The sequence below is a fragment of the Lutzomyia longipalpis genome, chromosome 3, assembly GCF_024334085.1.
Source record: "Lutzomyia longipalpis isolate SR_M1_2022 chromosome 3, ASM2433408v1".
NCBI classification, from domain to species: domain Eukaryota; kingdom Metazoa; phylum Arthropoda; class Insecta; order Diptera; family Psychodidae; genus Lutzomyia; species Lutzomyia longipalpis.
In genome coordinates this window covers 2,007,638-2,026,101 of record NC_074709.1, presented here as the reverse complement: position 1 = coordinate 2,026,101, position 18,464 = coordinate 2,007,638, and the positions used below count along the sequence as shown (strand labels likewise).

General features: G+C 35.7%; 1 protein-coding gene across 1 annotated transcript; it reads left to right on the top strand.

Annotated features, from left to right (window-relative positions):
• The first annotated feature begins 17 nt into the window (after nt 1–17).
• On the top strand, nt 18–13,056 carry LOC129794040 (trafficking protein particle complex subunit 11). The gene is made up of 12 exons (XM_055834615.1): nt 18–245; nt 310–553; nt 1,203–1,780; nt 1,843–1,982; nt 2,039–3,104; nt 4,836–4,987; nt 5,099–5,607; nt 5,696–5,859; nt 5,996–6,237; nt 11,900–12,066; nt 12,277–12,474; nt 12,858–13,056. The coding sequence occupies exons 1-12, from the start codon at nt 109–111 to the stop codon at nt 12,879–12,881; spliced, it is 3,621 nt and encodes a 1,206-aa protein (XP_055690590.1). The 5' UTR covers nt 18–108; the 3' UTR covers nt 12,882–13,056.
• The last annotated feature ends 5,408 nt before the right edge of the window (nt 13,057–18,464 follow it).

Genomic DNA, 18,464 nt, shown 5'->3' with positions numbered 1-18,464 from the left:
ACTCCACATGACATTTCCGGAGGATTTCCGGAAAAGCTCATCCGTGTCATCCTCCCTTCTGGGAAGTTTTGATTGTGTGTCTCTTTTCCTGGATTTTCCTGCAAGAAAATGGACTGTAGTGTCCTCCCACCAGAACTAACAGCCACCCCTCAGCCACTCGTTGGCTTCTGTGGTCTGGACACAGCTAAGAATTCCGTACACAAGTCCATCTGGGATGCTTTCAATGCCAACCGGAAGAACGACAGGTAATCATTGGAATTTATCTGCCCATCAGCATCTGCCCATTATCCTAACTTTCTCTTCCACAAGGCTTCATCTGCAGTTTAAGCTCATCCCAACAAACTACGAATTCCCCGTGTCGAAGCCAAAACGACAATCCTACGAATGGTACCATCCAAAGGGGATTCTCAAGAGGAACTGGATCCTGAAGCATCTGCATATCCTTCCGGCTGTTGTTGTCACATTCCACAGCATCGAATTGAGTGATCCAACGTGGGCTGAGAAGCAGCTGCAGTGCACATCGGCTGTACAGACTCTCCGGAATTCCCTTCAGGTGAGTTGGAAGAGTTGGAAAGCTTCTGCAGTCTGAAAACTCCTCAAATGCCTGGAGTATTGTCATTCCAGGGATTGTTTTCCAAGTTCTTAGAATTCTTGGGAGTCTCTGGAATGAAAGTTGGTTTTTTTTTGTTTTTGGATATTTTGGCACAAGAAATTAATTTTTATTCATTTTTTTCCGGAAGAAAAATTGAGAGCTTTTAACCGTTGAACATTCAAAATGAATCCGTTATTAACCCATATCCGTACAAACATAGCTTTTTGCAATTTTCTCGTCTTTGTTGAATTTTCCGGGAAAATCTTCGATGAAATCGCGTCGAATGACACCGGATGAAAACAAAAAATAAAAAAAAAGATTTTAAAAACAAAAATTTGAGTTGAAAAGGTTGAATGAATAAAAAATTGTCGCGACTGCATTCTAAACCTTTCAAAGTTACCTACTTTGCGGCTCACGACTTTAAAACCTATCAAAATCGCACATAAGTGATATTGAATGATTTTGTTAACGTTTCTAAACCTTTCAAAGTCACCGTTTTTTGAATTTTTAAATTCATTTCTCGTTTTTCAACGAGTTTTATAAAGATCCGAGCCATTATAGAGAAATTCTCTTGCAACAGATGGAATTTTATGAAAAATCGTTGTTGCAGGGTCGCCTAAGTCGCCTTGCAATTGTCCTGATTCAATCCGGATCATCCGGAAGAGTTCCAGGCGATGAACTCGCCACCACAGAGCGCATAAGCAATCTTGCCTCAGCCTGTGATGTCAGTCCAAAGATGATTTTCGTTCTGAATCACTCAGATCACCTCATGGGGCATATTTTGCGCCTCGAGTCGGCTTTTCTTGATGTCGCCCAGTCGTACTACACGCAAATTATAAAGCAAATAAAAATGCATCGGGATCAGCTGTCGGCAAATCATCAAGTCCTCAAGATACGGCATCAGTTCAAGCTGGGCTTCATGTCGGAGATGCTGCATGATTTCACAACAGCCCTGAAGTACTATACGCAAGCTTACATGATCCTCGAGGATATCCGGGTGGTTGATACTAACTGTACGGAAATTAAGACAGTCGCTGGCTTCCTTAGCTACAAGAGGAGTCGACTTATGTTCAAGATGAACGTGCCCAGAGATGCTATAACACAATTCAATGCCCACATTGAGCTCTATAAAGGGAAAACCGGAAGTCGGGAGCTTCTCTTTGAGCACTACGGATGGCTCTGTGTCCAGTAAGGAGATGTTCCTTTTAATTTTAAGAGTTTATTTTATTTTAAGATTTTTTTAAAAACAGATTCAGTTCTTTTGGAGATTTGTTCTGTGATGCCATCAAGGGGGGTTTACCTGCTCTACAGACTCAACATCCGGGAATCTATTACTTTAGAGCAGCTGAATTTACAGCAAAGAGAAATGAAGCATTCCTCAATTGTTCAAGTAAATCTTAAAAATTAAGAGATTTTAAGAGAATTAAAAGTTGAATTCCCTTCCAGAAATGACCACAGTGCAGGCAGTGGATAAGAGCAGCAGCAACCTCCTGTACAGTGACTTCTTTGGCGTTCGTGGCAATAAAACGGGTGAAATGGTGAATGAGCAGAACATCCTGAACATCCTGTATGCCAATGAGAAGGAATTTAATCATTCCGGAGCAATTATCTCCTATTTGGGTCAAGCTATGGCTCAATATAAGATCTACAAATGCCTGAGATTTCGCAAAAAGTTAGCCGTTAACATGGCTGAGGAGTACCTGAAGAGTGGTGATCATGCAAAAGCCCTCACGCTCTTCTCGCTCATGCTGAGTGACTATCGCACGGATAAGTGGTACAAGATTTTCACGGAAGTCCTCATGAAGACTTTCCTATCGGCCTACTATTCAGCCTCTGTGCCGGATTACGTTTCATGCAGCATTGAGGCAATGTCTCCGCGGATTATCGCCTCAAAATCCGACCGGATAGCTATTCTGGAGAATCTGTGGCGGGTTTTTCAAGGGGTTGTTCCCACGTGCATCCAGCAACCACCCGCGGTGGATGTCACGCAGGCTTGGGAGCATGCTCTGGACAAATTCACAGAGCCTGTTATTGTGGATTTGGACAAGATCAGTGATCTCTTTGCCTGCGGGGTGTCCTTCGCGGAGAGCCAGGCGATCTTCGATGAAGAGATTACAATTGAGTTGAATATAAAATCCCTCACGGAGGTTCCGCTGAAGATCCGGGGAATTTCCGTTGTGCTCAATAGCCCAAAGTTGAGTGTTAAGTTGAAAGCTAAGAAGGTCATTCAGTTTACACCAACTTCCAATGAGGCTGGAGAGGAGCTAAAAGACCCGGAATTGATGGTTGTCCCCGAAGCCGCGTACAGAGCTCTCTTCTCTGTGGATTCACGACAATTCACGGAGAATGATAAGCTCACAATTGGAAGGGTTGAACTACAAATTGGCACAGAGAGGAGATTTGCAGTTCTCCTCAAGTCAACAACTCTAAATCAGCAGCAGATTTTCAAGGATAAATCATCCAGCTGTGATGCATCCAAGGCTACCAATACGAGCTGTTACATTGTTCCAACGTAAGATTTTCTTCCTCTAACAAAAAAAATGTACTGGTAAGCTGACCAAGCTTACGAGAGCTGTGTTTCTTTCAGTGTACCAATTTTCTGGGGGCAAACTAGACCGCGAATTAATTTAAATATTTGCAAAACTAGGAAAGATAGAAAAGTCATAGAAAAGGCTCCATAGATTTTCGATTTTGAGCTATCGTTGGAAAGGTCTTAACCTCAACTATAACATATGAAAATTTGAAGTAAATCGATAACGCCATTTTCGAAAAATTCAAGTTTAGAATTTTCGAAAATTTTGATTTTGACTTTAGCGCCCCTCGCGGTCATTTCTCGAAGTTGCATTGTTCTAGACATTTGTAGGGTTTCACGAAACCTTTCATTTGCGCTTGATTTGATCAAAATCGGACTTGTAGAACCCGAGATATCACATGTCAAAGTTAGAACTCGATATTTTCAAAATGGCGACATAAATTAAAAATTTTTTTTTTATTAATAGATGTTATAGGGTGGAATTCACTGCTCAGTCGGACTTAAAAATTTAAGTCGATTTTTAAGTCAGTCTTAAGGTTTTAGGTCAATTTTATTAAATTCGGCTTAAAAATTTGAAGTCAGTTTTAAAATTTGTAAATCGGTCATAAAGTTTTAAAGTCAGATTAACAAATTGCATATTTTTCAATAAATTTTACAAATTTTGATGTTTGGAGATTGGGCCTTATTCAGCGACCAAGAAACTCTTGAAAATCGATTGAAATCCGGAAACAGTACAAAATTCAAATTGGACTTATTGGAACTTAAAAAAGGAACTTAAAAAATTGAAAAGTGTTCTTGCTGATTACACTTTTCAATTTTTTAAGTTCCAAAAAGTGCATCTGACAATCTCCAATCCAAACATCATTTGTAAAATGTTAATGAGACTTAAAAATTTCAAGACCGACTTAAAAATTTCAAGACCGACTTAAAAATTTTAATTCAGACTTATAAAAACGGACTTAAAACCTTAAGACTGACTTAAAAACCGACTTAAGAAGAGGTTTACTGAGTAGTGAATTCCACCCGCAGTCAGCTATAATATATCATATTTTGAAGCAAATCGATAATGACGTTTTCGAGATATTCATCGAAAATTCTTCGAAAATTTTGTTTTTGATTTTTGGACCCCTAGCGGTCACTTTTAAAACTTTGGATGTTCTAGAGAGTTGTAGGGTTTGTTGAGATCTTTCATTTGACCCCGGGTTGATCAAAATCGGTCAAGCCGTTTTCGAGTTATGGTCGATTTTGGATGAAAAATTGTGACGGCCATATTGGCTAAATGGCTTGACCGATTTTCGAAAATGAGGTATCGTTGGAAAGGTCTTGATGGCTCCTACAACATATCAAAATTTCAGATTTTTAGCTGTTACAGGGGCTGAGATATAGGCAAAACAAAATTTTGAGGTTATTCAAAATGGCGGACGCGGGGGTGGGGGGTAAAATTTGACATCATAATCGGACGTCTTCCAGTCGACTTTTAAACTTTGCCGTTTACCGCAAGTCTCTATCTATCACCGTTCTCTTGCAATTTAGCGATTGATTCCGGACGGAATGTGGGGACCCTAATTCGTGCTCATCCCAAGTTTGAGCCCGATCTGACGACTTTCGATTTTGCTCGGTACACAAAAGCTGTGTCTGAAAGAAACACAGCTAAAAAAAGAATGAGGGGGCTTTTAGGAAAATTAACGTGTGGTCTTGTCTGTATGTTAGGTACCAAATGGCAGCACAGGTGAATTTGAGCGATGAACCAATGTTAATGAATGAATTCTATCGCGTTGTCATTAATCTTTACAACAATTTCGATTCGTGCCTCGACAATGTTGGGCTCTCTGTGACTGTTCCGCTTCATTTGAGGAACAAAGGTGAGGGAATTTTATTTTATTTTATTTTCAGCTAATAGAGCATTTTAGTCATCAAGGGGCCTCTGAAGTTAATCTAAAATTTGAAAAAAAAAATCGTTTTTTCTTGGGTAGTTTTCCTCGCAACGGACATTACGGAGCCACGTAAGACACTCTACTCAACAATTCAAATTGATGTTGGGGCCAAAGCATTGCAGTCATCAACGTCCCTCGTGTACTACGTGATAAGTCTCGTACGGGGCAATATAGAGTTGACCCAGAAGATGTGGTACCAAATCACGTCTATGGCGTCAATTGTGAGGGAACCCACGGGGTATTCAGGGGAGAAATTTGTACCCTTTGACACGGAATCGCCCACACATCAAAAGAATGTGGAGAAGAGCAATGATGGTGGGGTGAATCACAACATAAAAATCGAATATGAAGAGAATTGTGTGCGAAAGACCAAGGAGGACACGATAATGATTCCATGTCAGGATGAAATCCAACTCACGGCCACTTTCTACACTCTCAACCGAAAAGTCCTCTTCAAGGCGTACCAAGATGAGGATTTTATCCTTCGGATTCAAATGGAAGTGAAGGCAACGTGCGACATTGATATTCTCGACGCGACTCTCCACATTGTGGGTAGCAAAGAAGATTTTTTTTTCTCAAAGGCAATTAATCGTTGAAATGTCCTTTTTTTTCTCTACCCATTCGCTTCATTCCCAGGCGGACAATATTAAAATAAGGGATTCAGTTAAATACCCCAAAATTAGTGGGAAATCCCTCAAATGCGGTGCTCGTCTCGAGGATTCAAGGATAATTTCGGTGCAGAACAAAAAGGACGATTTGGCAATACTTATGCGGTACATGAACATTAATCATTCCTCGGTGTAAGTTGAAATTTTACCTTTTTTCTCTCTCTCTTCTTTTGATTTTCCACCCTCTTGAGAACACACCTAATTGGCGCAATTTGTACGAAAATTCTTTAGAGTTTCTTCTCTTTTTTTGGCTTTTTTCGTCCTCTAGAACAAATCCCACGAAGGATGAACGATTCAAGAGTGCAATTCCAGTTGCAAAGGAAAATCCGGCAAGCCAAGTAATGGCGACAACCATTAAATCCATCTACGGCAAAACCATGGAGCCGCGAGTTCAAGACAAAGATGTGGCAAATGAGGCAGGAAGTGAAGCAATGGGGGTGTACGTTGTTAGGTGGAGGCGCACCAATACGACAACGGTGAATGAATCGAAATTCAGCATCAGTGGATTGGGTAATTATTCGAGAGAATTTTCTTTTATGTGCCCCTCGCCCCCGTCTCCCGCATGTTTCCCATTCTGGGGTTGTCCTCTTATTATTTTTCCATTTTTCCACCCTCATTTGGGTGCCACATTCATTTTGATATCGCTCAAATGGGTGGAGATTTTTTTTGCAAAGGGGGTATGTCATTGCAAAAGCGATGTACCTACTTTTTTTTATTATGAGTATTTTTGCATCCTCCTTTTTTTTGTGATTTGCATGAAATTATGAGAGATTTTACAGGTAAGTAACGTATTGCGGTGTGATGTTTTTGTCAGTGAAAATGATAAATTTGTGGTAAAAGGTGAGGGTGGGCAAAATTTGGTAAAATTATTATTCGCGTATTGTCTATCATTGCAAATTTTTGCTAAATGAATCCGAAGAAAATAAGAAAGAAAATGATTTTTTTGATCATAATGCCATTGGAACTCGAGGTCAAAATTTTAAACAAATCTTTTTTTTTTTTAGGAAAATGTTAAAAAGAATGGAATATTCCTTCTTTGTGAGAAAGAATTTTTCTTGGGAAGTTTAATGGGTTCAAAGTTAAGAGAGCTATCAAATGGTCCTTTTCTTCTCATTTCCTGGCACATTTCTATTAGGATCTTTTAAAAAAGGCACAATATTGATCCTTCATCAAACAATGTTCCAAGTAAACTTTGGAAAAATCATTGTAAATTAAAACTTCTTCAAATTTCATTATTCCAGCTGTAAAATTTAGTCCGAAATTGAATCCATTTCACCCGATATCTGTGAATTTTCCTGATCTTGTAAAAAAGTGTAAAATGAGCTTTTTCTTAAAAAAAAAGAAGTGAAAACGCTTGAATATTTGGACGCATTACGAATATGGATTTTTTTTTATCAAATAAGATGAAAGACTCAGAAGAATTACGATCTTAGAATCTTTTTGGGGATTAAGGGAAAATTATTAGATCTGAAATCCCGAATTTTTCAACGTTTTCCTAACAAAAAGGAAGTTTCAAATTTTAATTTCTAACGGCTACATTTTTTGTGACATCAGCTTGATTCAAAAATCATTTAATGGCAGAAATTTTCAAATATAATCAATCAAAAGTTATTATCTAGTAAAATCATAACCTAAATTGTTGACTACACAGTATTTTAGACAAAATCGAACAATTTAACTTGATATTATTGTCTTTAGTGCTAAACACGAATCTAATATGAATTTTTCAAAATAATTTTCCGAATTTTCCCGCAGAACTCAGATAGTATGAAATACTGCTTGGGGCAAAATGGTGAATTTGGTGTTTTTTATTAAAATCCTTTTTAAATAGAAAAAAAAATGTCTCTAATCACTTTATAAATTAAAAAAAAATAAAAAGGCAATTTTTTAAATTCAACGTTATTTTTATTAAAAAAAAAGTTTTAATTGTTACATAAATCTCTCTATCTCAATAGATATTATAGTTCCTTGCTAAAATAATTTCATTAAATAAAGATTAGCGAACAAAAAACGCAATTAACCATTTTACCCCAGGATTATAGGAACAGGCAAATGTGCAAGGGTTTGGGAAATGGCCTAAAAATGTATTTTCCCGTTGAGATAGAGAGAAATCGTCTGAGACAAAGTTGTAGTCCGGAAAATTTGCTATTGGATAGTTGTCATGGGAAAACTTAAATATTTCCATGGAAGTCATGAAAAATTATCTCCCACAAATTCACCATTTTACCCCAGGTTTTTTAAAATTTAATTTACATTTCAAAATTAAATTAAAAGTAATACACATTGAAAAATCTTTGATACAATTTTTTTAATTTAATTCATCACAAAGAAACCTTAAGACAAAATCAAAAGATACATTTTTCTCTGGAATAACGCACCCCCTTGTTTTATTGTGCTTCCTCTGTAACTTTAGAAGACGACGCAGAGGGTTCCCTGTTCAGGGGGAGGGGGTAGAAAATTGCGCGAGAAATAACGACAACTCCGTGATTTTTTTTTCATTGCGCGTCCTTATAGCATCTAAAAAGCGACTGGCTGAGGAGGATGAGTGTCGGAGGAAAAAAAAAATGTGAGCTACCGTAGCTCCTCCTTTTGCCATGCGACCCCTCATTACGGTCGTTTTTTTTTCTTATGTAGGTACGCCAAATAGCACAGTGATGTCATTATTTGCAGTGCTCAACTGCGTTCACATAATTCATAGCCCATCCTCTTTGTAGCATCCTCCGGTGCGTTCAAAGGAAAAATCCCGAGTGCCCGCCTATCCTCTGTGTGTATGTGCCACCAGAGTGTGGTGAGGATGAGATGGGGTGTTGCTGGCTGTGGTGAATCTCGAGGGATTTTTTCCTATAAGAAAATCTCATTGAAAGCAAAAATCCCACTGGGACGCGTTTCTCGAGTGTTCCACAGTCTATGAATTTTTATTGCAAATAGATGGTGGGATTTCTGTGTGTGCGGAGGGTGGGGGGAGGGGAGATTGTTTAGAGAGATCCCCAACAAGGGAATTATTGGGAGAAGAAGATATTTCGCCCCATATCTCTTTATCACAATGACACCCAAAGCTCATTCCGTTGAATTCACACTCGAGAGGATAATTCCAGGGCTGCTAAAATACTCGTGGATGTGGAAGAGGTATTTTTTTTTTAATTAAATAAACTTTCCCTCCGCTCCGGGGAAAAATATAAAATAACATGAGACTCGTGGAATGGAGGAAAAAAATTTCACTAATTAATATCTCAAACATTTTGCTTATAAATTATTCTCTCTCGTGTTTATCAGAGGAATTTTTTTTTTCATTCTCAAACCTCACAAAAAATAATACGTTATTGGCAAATTTAACATTTTATTAATATTTATTTTTTTATAGGGAGAATGAAGAAAAAATATAAAAAAAAATTGTTTCGTGCATAATTTATGTAATTGACATAATTAAATAACGGTGCAGAAATTTATGCTTCAGATACACTCGCAGTGATTAATAATTTATAATTTATTGCAATTAGAGGAGAATTTTTTGGGGCGAAAGTGAAAAATGTTGATGTTATCCTGATTTTGTTCATTGCAAATGCTAACAAATGCTTAATTTAGGGGGCGAAGGGTGGTTTAATTAAATTTTCAAATAAATTGCATAATCGTGGAAATTAAATGATTTGATTTTCCAGATTTTTCATTCACATGTACATTTTGTCTAAATTTTAACCCTTTTTTTGAGTTTTCTGCTGAATTAAAAATGTTTTGTATAAATTGACGAATTTTAACCTTTGTTCAAATTAACTTTACACCGAAGCTTTTCCCATTTTGCGACAGCAGTAACCAATAAAAACGCGATGTGGGAATTTATCAGCCAACCAGAACTCTTTATTTATACATACATCTATTCTTCTTATTCTTTATTTAAATTTCATTTACAATTATTTCTAAGAAGGATTTGCGATTTGAAGCCAAAAACTTACTTTTCTTCTTTTTTCCATAAAGATATTGATTCTTAATGTTTTAAAATGATTAATATGGAAATATTATTTATCCTCCGCAAAAGACTCACTTCAACCCCAGTCTTCCCTATCTAATTTTTCCTTCCATAAAAGTTCATGACAATTTATCCCATCACTGTGAGAAATCATTTGCATTTTATTAATTTACTTTTTGCTGAGAAGCATTGAGAGAAACTTTTTTTTTAATATAAAAACATCTTTATGGGATTGCTGGAAGAGAAAAAAAATTGTCCCCTTTTTCTCAGAAGGAATCTGTGGGAACTCACAGGAAAAAAAACTAGTTGTTTCGTTAAGTTTCTATTTAGTGGCCAATATCGTTTTCCATTTCATTTACAATGTTGAATTGATATTGCGGATTTTCCATGAGATTTTCAATGAGTGCAATTGATGTTATTGCGGGAAATGTCCATGAAATGTGTGTGTGTATGCTGTAGAATTAATTTGACGGAGCGTAAATGAATTCATGGGATTTCTATGGAGATTGCCCAACATAAAATTCCCTCTTCCACCATGTGTCTGGGTTATATTTTTGTCGCAATTCACCATGCTTTTTTTTTTACATTCTTGTCATTTTAACTCTTAAATCTTCATGTAAATGATGCTCAGGACCGCTCAGGACAATTTTCCGTGCTATTTTCTCCCCTATTTGAGTGGTGCAAACACGTGGAGAAAAAATTAAATGTCTCAGCGCGATTGTTAGCCTGAAAAGTGTCTCTTTTCTTTCATAAATATCTCTTTGGGGGAGATTCTTCACTACACACACACACAGGCTGCATTCTCATTCCATGAAGAATGAGAATCTGAAAAGATTGTAGTCCTTGTAGTCGAAAATGTCTGTCCAGGTTTTTTTTTTCTTTCTCATCTTCCCAGCCAGTTCTGTGATGAATGTACACACAAAAAAATCATCTGCATATTTACCTTTTCTCCTTTTGGAATTTGTGAGACAAAAGAGAATTCCTTTGCAAATGGGGAAAAAGAGTTTTTATGATGGTTAAAAAATTTACAAGCTTTTCAGACAGTTGGTTACTTTACAAAAATTTTCCTGTCCATTCAGGGGATGCAAACACAACACTTGACTGGGATGTTTCATTTAAAAAATATATATAGGTAGCTAGGTACCTACATTTGTATACATTTTATCCTCTTTGTGCTGCATTTTCATTCTTCTTTTATTTAAATTCTTCATTCAAAACAAAACAATGTTAAAAGAAAAAGAAAATGAGGAATTTGTGATTGTTTTAATTGAAAAGTTTGTAAAGAAATTGACGAGATTTGCTTCGTTTGACAAAAAAATCAATTTTTATTATTGAAATTGAAAGATTTATAAAGAATTGATTCAATATTATGCTAAAACTTTTCTTTTATTATGGTATAAAATTTGAAAGTTGTAAGGATTCGTGAAATTCTTATAAGAAAATTACAAAACTTAATAGAATTTATAAATTAGGTATTTTCAATTTTACAGCCAGGACATAATTTTGTGCCTTAAAAGAATATTGATTTTTTGAAAATTTTAGCGCTTTCATTTAAATTTAAAAAATAATCTTTTAAGGCTTATTTATTTTTCAAAAATATATAGCTGAGTGCATCGTTTGTTTATTTATTATCTTTTATTAGTAATTTTTGGCAGACCTTTAGGTTCTTTAGGTTGTAGGGGAGACCGGGGCTAAAAAAGTCACTTAAGGGTTTAGAAAAAGCTCAAAATATCATATTTCCCAAATAAATAAAGCGAAATGTATGGCTCATTTCTTTAGGAAATTTACTGCCCTACAACTCTTTCTCAGATCATTTTGTTCTATCTACCTAGGAAATATGATATTTTTGGCTTTTTCCAAACCCTTGAGTGACTTTATTAGCCCCGCTCTCCCCTATTAATGTTTTAAAACTTTGTCAAGTTCCTGATAAAACAAAGATTTCTATGTATAAATTTTAAAATCTTTCATGATATTTAAAATATATCAGAAAAGATTTTTAAAAAATTATAAAAAATATTTTTTAATCATTCGCAAAATGCAAACAAATCGCCCTAACAAATTTTTATTTAAAAATTTCGAAAAGACAATGAAACTAAAAGTAATTTTTATTCATTTTAAAAAAATCAGGAAAGAGAAAATGAAAATAGAATCCCCACTTAATTGTGAATTAAATCCCCCATTCTCATTATGTTCACTTCTACCTCATTGCAGAAGTCATTGAACCAAAGCTAAACATTTACTGTTTCATACTGGAGAAGGTGTATGTTCGTGTTCCATTTGAATTGAGGATACAAGTGAAGAATCCAGGAAGTAAAATTCTCAACTTACAGGCAACGCTCGACAATTCCGACAGTTTTATGTTCTCCGGACATCGTCAGGTGAGTTGGCAGGGATCGATTTTCGCGGGGGGGATTTCATTCTCTGGCCAAACAGCCATAGAATGGAGGATTGTGGAAGAATTTTGTGTCTCGGCACGAGGTGTGTGGGGGGAGGGCGGTGGTGGGATAGATGTCCATCAATTGAATATTAATTGTTTTGTTTTCCATTTCTCTCTTTCTCTCTTCCCCGCTCCGTCTATCTCTTTGCAGCTCAATGTCTCAATTTTTTCATATGCCACTCACGATTTAATTTTCATCCTGTATCCACTGAAATCGGGCTGGCAATCAATTCCTCAATTATTTTTGAAGTACCTTTCGGGTGGGAGTGACGGCGCCAAGGAGGAAATTACTCAGTCAGAACTCAATCTCTATGTACAGCGATGGATGCCGAAACGAGTGTTTGTCCATGTGAGTTTTTTTTTATTCTCATTTTTTTGCCCCTGTTTTTGCATGCATGGGGGAGTTTTATCCCCAAGTGACCAGACGCACGTAGAGTACGAGGATATCAAGGGAGAAACTTGAACAAAAAAAGGAAAATTCTTTAAAGAAATATTCTGAAAGAATTAAATTTTTAAAGCTAAAAATTCTTTTATTTAACATATTGCAGAATTTTTATGTTATGACAAGAATCATGGTTGATTATGATTAATCAATTTAATGCCTAAATCCCTATTCTTGCTGCATCTGGTCACTCAGTACGGGTCCACCCCTAAATTATTTATTAATTTGCTGCTGTGTCATTTTAAAATTCCACTGCAATGTTTTATTCTGTGATATTATTTTTCCAACAGCCACCCCATCGTGTTGCGGAATAGAGGGTGTGAAGGGTTTATTTTTCCGGGGGAGCCTCAGCAGCACTGAGTTTCCCGGGGAATATTGCAAATCCCCTGCGAATCCACACACATGAGGATGATTGCGAGACAGCGATACGCCGGGAGAAGCTTTTATCGTTTTGCTTAAATACACAGACCTTTTCCCTCTTACGAGCCATGTAAGTGTTTATTAATTGGGCACAATGGATGGGGGGGAGGGTGAACAGAATGGATTTCCATTGTGTTTGGCAAACATTTTGTGATATATTTTTTGAAAGGATTTTTCTGTCGATAGGAAAAATGCAAATATGCAATTAATATGGCCGGAGAAAGGGGATGATGGTGTGCTTCAGGGGGTGGTTAAATATTTGCTTCGAGTTTTTTTTGTGTGTGTGCTTCTTTTCACATGTTGGGGGAGGGTGGAAAAGTGACGCGCATTGTGCCAATTGAAAGCATCATGGCTGCCGAATGTTGTGAAAAGTGCGCGCAATTTTTTCCCGGCTTGGTGGGAGACGCCTTTCCAAGTATGTGTGTGCTGGCTGTGAGAGCACCCTCGCGTTTTTCGCCCGCTTTTTTTTCCACCCCTCACCATAGAGACGCTCTCCCGAGGGGTTTCCCGGGGTGTATTCAGCTGTATTGGTGAGCGCCTTGGTGGCCATATTGGTTTTCAGTTAACTCCCCCATTTGCAAAGAGCACCAAAGATATTTCCCAGTGTATATAATTCATATTCAAATTGGGTTTTCGTGCAGGCAAATGGTTTGGGGGTGTACGTACAGCATTGAGGGGGTGAATGCTTCACGACGCTTCGAGGGGGTGGTGTACACAGCGTGGTGATGGTGTGAGATTATACCAAAGCGACAGGGGGTGGCTAATGGCGACCACACGCGATGGGATGAGGCTATACGTTTTTTTTCTTCTCCATCATCAATAACTCACCCTACGCAATGGAAAATTTTTCTTCAGCCATCTTTTTTCAATAGCCGCCTCGCGCACAAAATGCGAGGGAGGAAATGGAAGAAGAAAATTTCTTTTCTTTCCTTTCCATCATGTAGTTTGAAAAGTCAATTTTCTTCAGAATTTTAATTAATTTTCCTTCCAGACATTATTTCTCTTTCCACCTTTGGGGCGTTTTTCCTCAACTTCCTTGAGGGATGTCTTTTTGCGTTGAAGAAATGCTTGGTTCACGGGCAAAATACACTGAATACGATAAATTGGTTTCACCGCTGAGACATTAATTAGTGCGGTTGTACATTTTTTTCTTAATTAAAACTCATTATCACTTAATGCTGCGCTGCATCTATAAAGGAAATAATTTTATTCTTCAGTTAAATTAAAATTGTTAAAAAAAGGGAAAGATGGTGTTAGAAGCTAGAATATGGAGAGTTTTTTTTTCAATTTGATAATAAAAAAAATAAACTAATGAAAAAGTTCTAAAAACTTTAAAAAGAACTTAAGAATTTAGATTATTTTGAATGGATAAAACAGTCGCCCCTAGTTTTATCTTAGAATTTCGCTTTCTGAAATCATTTTTTTAAAAAGATTTTTCTGAAAACCTGAAAAAGGAAAAGTCAATTTTTTAGTTTTTTTAATGAGATTATTCGTTTTTCTATAAACTTATTATTTTTTAGAAATAAAAATCTCTTTTGTCAGCCTAAATTAATTTTTGACTCTTTTGAGCTCAGAACCTACAAATAAAAACTCAGGAACTTGATAAAAAGAAAGTCTTTCATAAAAAAAAATGAAGAAAATTATTTAAATTATAAAATATCCCGAAAAACATCTTTAAAGGTCTTTTCAAAACCGAAATCAATATATTTTTGTGAGATACATTTGAAAAATTAGCAGCTTAACTTTTACCATTTATCATGAAACACTTTGCAAATTCTCTGAGCTTTTTCCAAGATTAATGATTCTGCCGGAAAGTTCCATCTCGCTATTCTCCGAGATGTCGAGGATAAGGTGCAAATTTTCAACTTCTTTCAATTTTAATTAAAGTTTTGGGTGAAAATTTTGCAGGTTTCTCTCGTGAACTAATTCTCCATTCAGGGAATTTCTTGTTTTACCCTGTTGCTGTGTGTGTGTGTGTCCTTTTGTGTTTGTTTAATTGAAACCCATCTTTATGTGGTGAGAAAATAATTCTGGGTCCTTTCTTCGTATCCACAAGAAGGGGATAAAGTGAAAGGAAACCCATCTATCACGTGAAGACAAGGATATACGTATATATAGTAAGAAAATGGGCGAGGATTGAGCTAATATTCTTCTATTGAATTTATATGGTTTTGCCTTGCTATTTCTGAGGATATAATCATGCAAACTTATCATTCAACATGGTAATCAATCATTTGTGGGGCCCTTCTGGTAAATTGCCAGACGTGCCATTGAATTTTGCAAAATGCCATCCCTCCATCATTGTAATTAGTAGCTAAATCACTCCACCTTGCGCCCATTTAGTCTTTCGGTGTGTGCTATGTAGTTTGAGTGAATAAATCCTCCACTATTGACATTCTAATTGTTACTCAGGGGAGCATTTTCGGGACTCACGGACACCCAAGGGTGAGAGATTATAGGCAATAATATTGAGAGCGTGTCATCACCTATTTTTTTCCTTCTTCCCTTTTGCCACTACACCTATTCTGTCAGGTATAAAAAAACCCTCCGGGGTAGCTGGGTACGTGGTGAAAAAACGTGTGTGGAAAAAAGAAGTATCTGTCAATTTATACAAAAAGGGCTTAATGGGCTCAAGTGGTTTTTTTTATATTTTTCATTCGATTAGGGATGATTTATTGATACTCCCGAAGTGTGCAAAAAAAGCCTTCCATTGAGCTCATTGTGGTTTGCAACACAAAAAAGAGCTACTTAAATACCTTTTTTTGCACCTTTAGGTAAGTTTTTTTTTTCAAATTAAATTGGAATTTAAAAATTTGATATTTAAGCAATTGAAAGAGTTTTTGTGGGAGGTTTTTAATTTTTGCTTTCATTTTTTTTAACCCAGATCAGTCTATTGATACTTTAGTTAATTTACATTTGAGTAGTGCTAACATTGAAATTATAAAAAAGTTTTAAAGGATTTCTTTTTATCATAAAAAAAAATGATTTTGGATCGAATTAAATTTAATGAGAGTTTTCTATGCTAGCCACTGAAGAAGGCTCCGAGCGGGGCCGAAAGCTCTGGGAAGATTCTGTGTTTCTTTGGGTAAGGAATTTCAACTGCCGACGAAAAACCCGGAAAGAAATTATTTATAAAAAAACGTCGGAAAAACCACATTGATTTTTCTAGACATTTTTTAAAAGAGAATTTATAAATTCTTTAAATGGCTCAACAAAAAAGAAACGGCCGATTGTTTTTGCAATTTCTTTGTAGGATTTCACGAGTTTTTTTTTAAAAGAGAAATCGGTTTTATGTTTTATGATATCGTAATAGAAATCTCTCAATTTAGAACTTTCCCAAATTGATCTAAAAAGGAAGGTCACGAGCTCTTGAGTTCTTTAATACTAAACCACAAATTTTAAAGAAAGTATTAAGGTCAAAATTAATTTATAAATATTTTTTAAACATAGGCGCCTAACTAATATTTTTAATGATGAAAGTATTTTATTTTAAAGGATGAAAATCTTAATATGTTTGCCCAAAACGTCGCTGATAAATGAACACCAATAGACTCTCTGTAGTGTTCACTGGACAAAACCACATTTTCTTTAATTAAATCTAAAAGAAAATCGACAATTTTCACATAAAATTTCACAAACTCTTAACTCTACGATTGTGCTTGATCCTTTACAGTGTAGCAACTAATGATCCTTTAGATCCTTTCCGTCTTTGAAGGTAGGTACATACAGTTTAGTTTCTTCAGGAAAGGGACACAAGATTCTCGTAAAGTGAGATAAGAGAATTCAAGTTTCTCCTAGAAGGATCTACCCGAAAAAAAATTCAAAAATCTCAAACCAGTCGACCCTCGGAAGGACGCGCCGGTGAAGAAAAATAACATCGGCGTCTTTTGTATATCTTTTGTTGGGGCAATGCGCAATATTAAAAAATGAATAATAAATGTGCAAGTAAAATATAAAAACAAGACCTCGATGGGAAGAAACAATGATTCTTTTTTGTTTCATCCATGCGAAGGGGTTAACGCGAAAGGGGTATGGGTAGAGCAGGGATTGTTTTTTTGGATGGTTCTCACGATGAGTAAAACTTGTTTTTCCACGGAGGTCATTCGTATTTGGCGCCCAGGAAGTGACAGGAAGTACACGAGAAGAAAAGCGTGAAAAAACTGGCTCACTGGCTTTTTTTTTCTTTTTTTTCCTGCTGCACAAAAGAGCTCCGTGGTAGGAAAAAAAAGAACATTGTCAGAATTAACATTTTTGCTGAGTGAAGAGAAAAGAGATGTGAAATTCAACAATCACTTTTTTCAATTGACTTCCAAAAAATTATCCCACCCCTTGAGAAGATCCCAAATGGGGTGAGCAAGTTTGTAGCAAAAAAAAACTTGATATTTGACGAAAAAAAAAACTAAAATGGTGATTGTTGCAGTGAAAAATGGGAATGGTGAATGAGACAAAATGAAATTATTCACCTTTTCAATTGTATTTCGACTGTTTTTTTTTCCTTCCCGGATCCACAATATTGCATTTTTTTTTCCGCGGTAGCTCAAACTGGGACAATAGTTGCATAGTGCTGTTTCTAATTGAGCGCTCCTGCGATGATGGTATTCATACATGTACATGGGATATATGATTAAATTTTCCTCGCATGAAAGCCGAGTCAACTGCTTCAGCAATCACACAATTGTAGGATAAATGATGAAAAAATTAACACGACTTCCCTTTCATAATGTCTCGGATATAATTTTTTTCTCATTGAAATTGCGTAGTTCATAACACAGAATGTCCTCGATGGAACATAATTTGAATATTATGTTTAGATTTAAAATATGAAATTGTGATCTTATCCAGATAAAATTTCCTATATAGTTCTGAAATTATAAAAACGGATAAATTTTTCAAATTAAAATGGATTATTAAAGAAAATATAATTTTTCTTTTTTTTTTTTAAATTCAATATCACGTTTACCGGAAAACTTATGGTCTTAAAGTTTCTAAAGATTTATTTAAATGTTTTAAATCTCTTATTATAGGCTATTTGGATAGGTAACAGAAGAAACCAAAAAGCCGTAAATTAGAAAAAAAAACTGAGGAAGAAAAAAATTTTTAATTTTTTTTATTATTTCTGTTACTAAAAAAAACATATTTGATTATTTTTTTCGTAAATTAATTCTAGTAACAACTGCATTCTAATATTTATATATATATTTTAAAAAACTTTTATCAATTTTACCATATTTTGTAGAACCATTAATAGGGTGAATAGAGTCCCATTTTAATCAATTAGAACGTAGTTTTTATCATGAGAATTCGTAGTAGACACGTAAAGAAACATTTCTGATTTAGATTTTTCTTTTGTTTTATTTTTCATTTGACAAAAACCACAAAAATATAATTAAAAATAACTTTAATTTTGCAGAAGTTTCAAAAAATTTTATTTTATGATTAATTTTTGCTAATCCTATAGCCTGAAAATGAATATATAT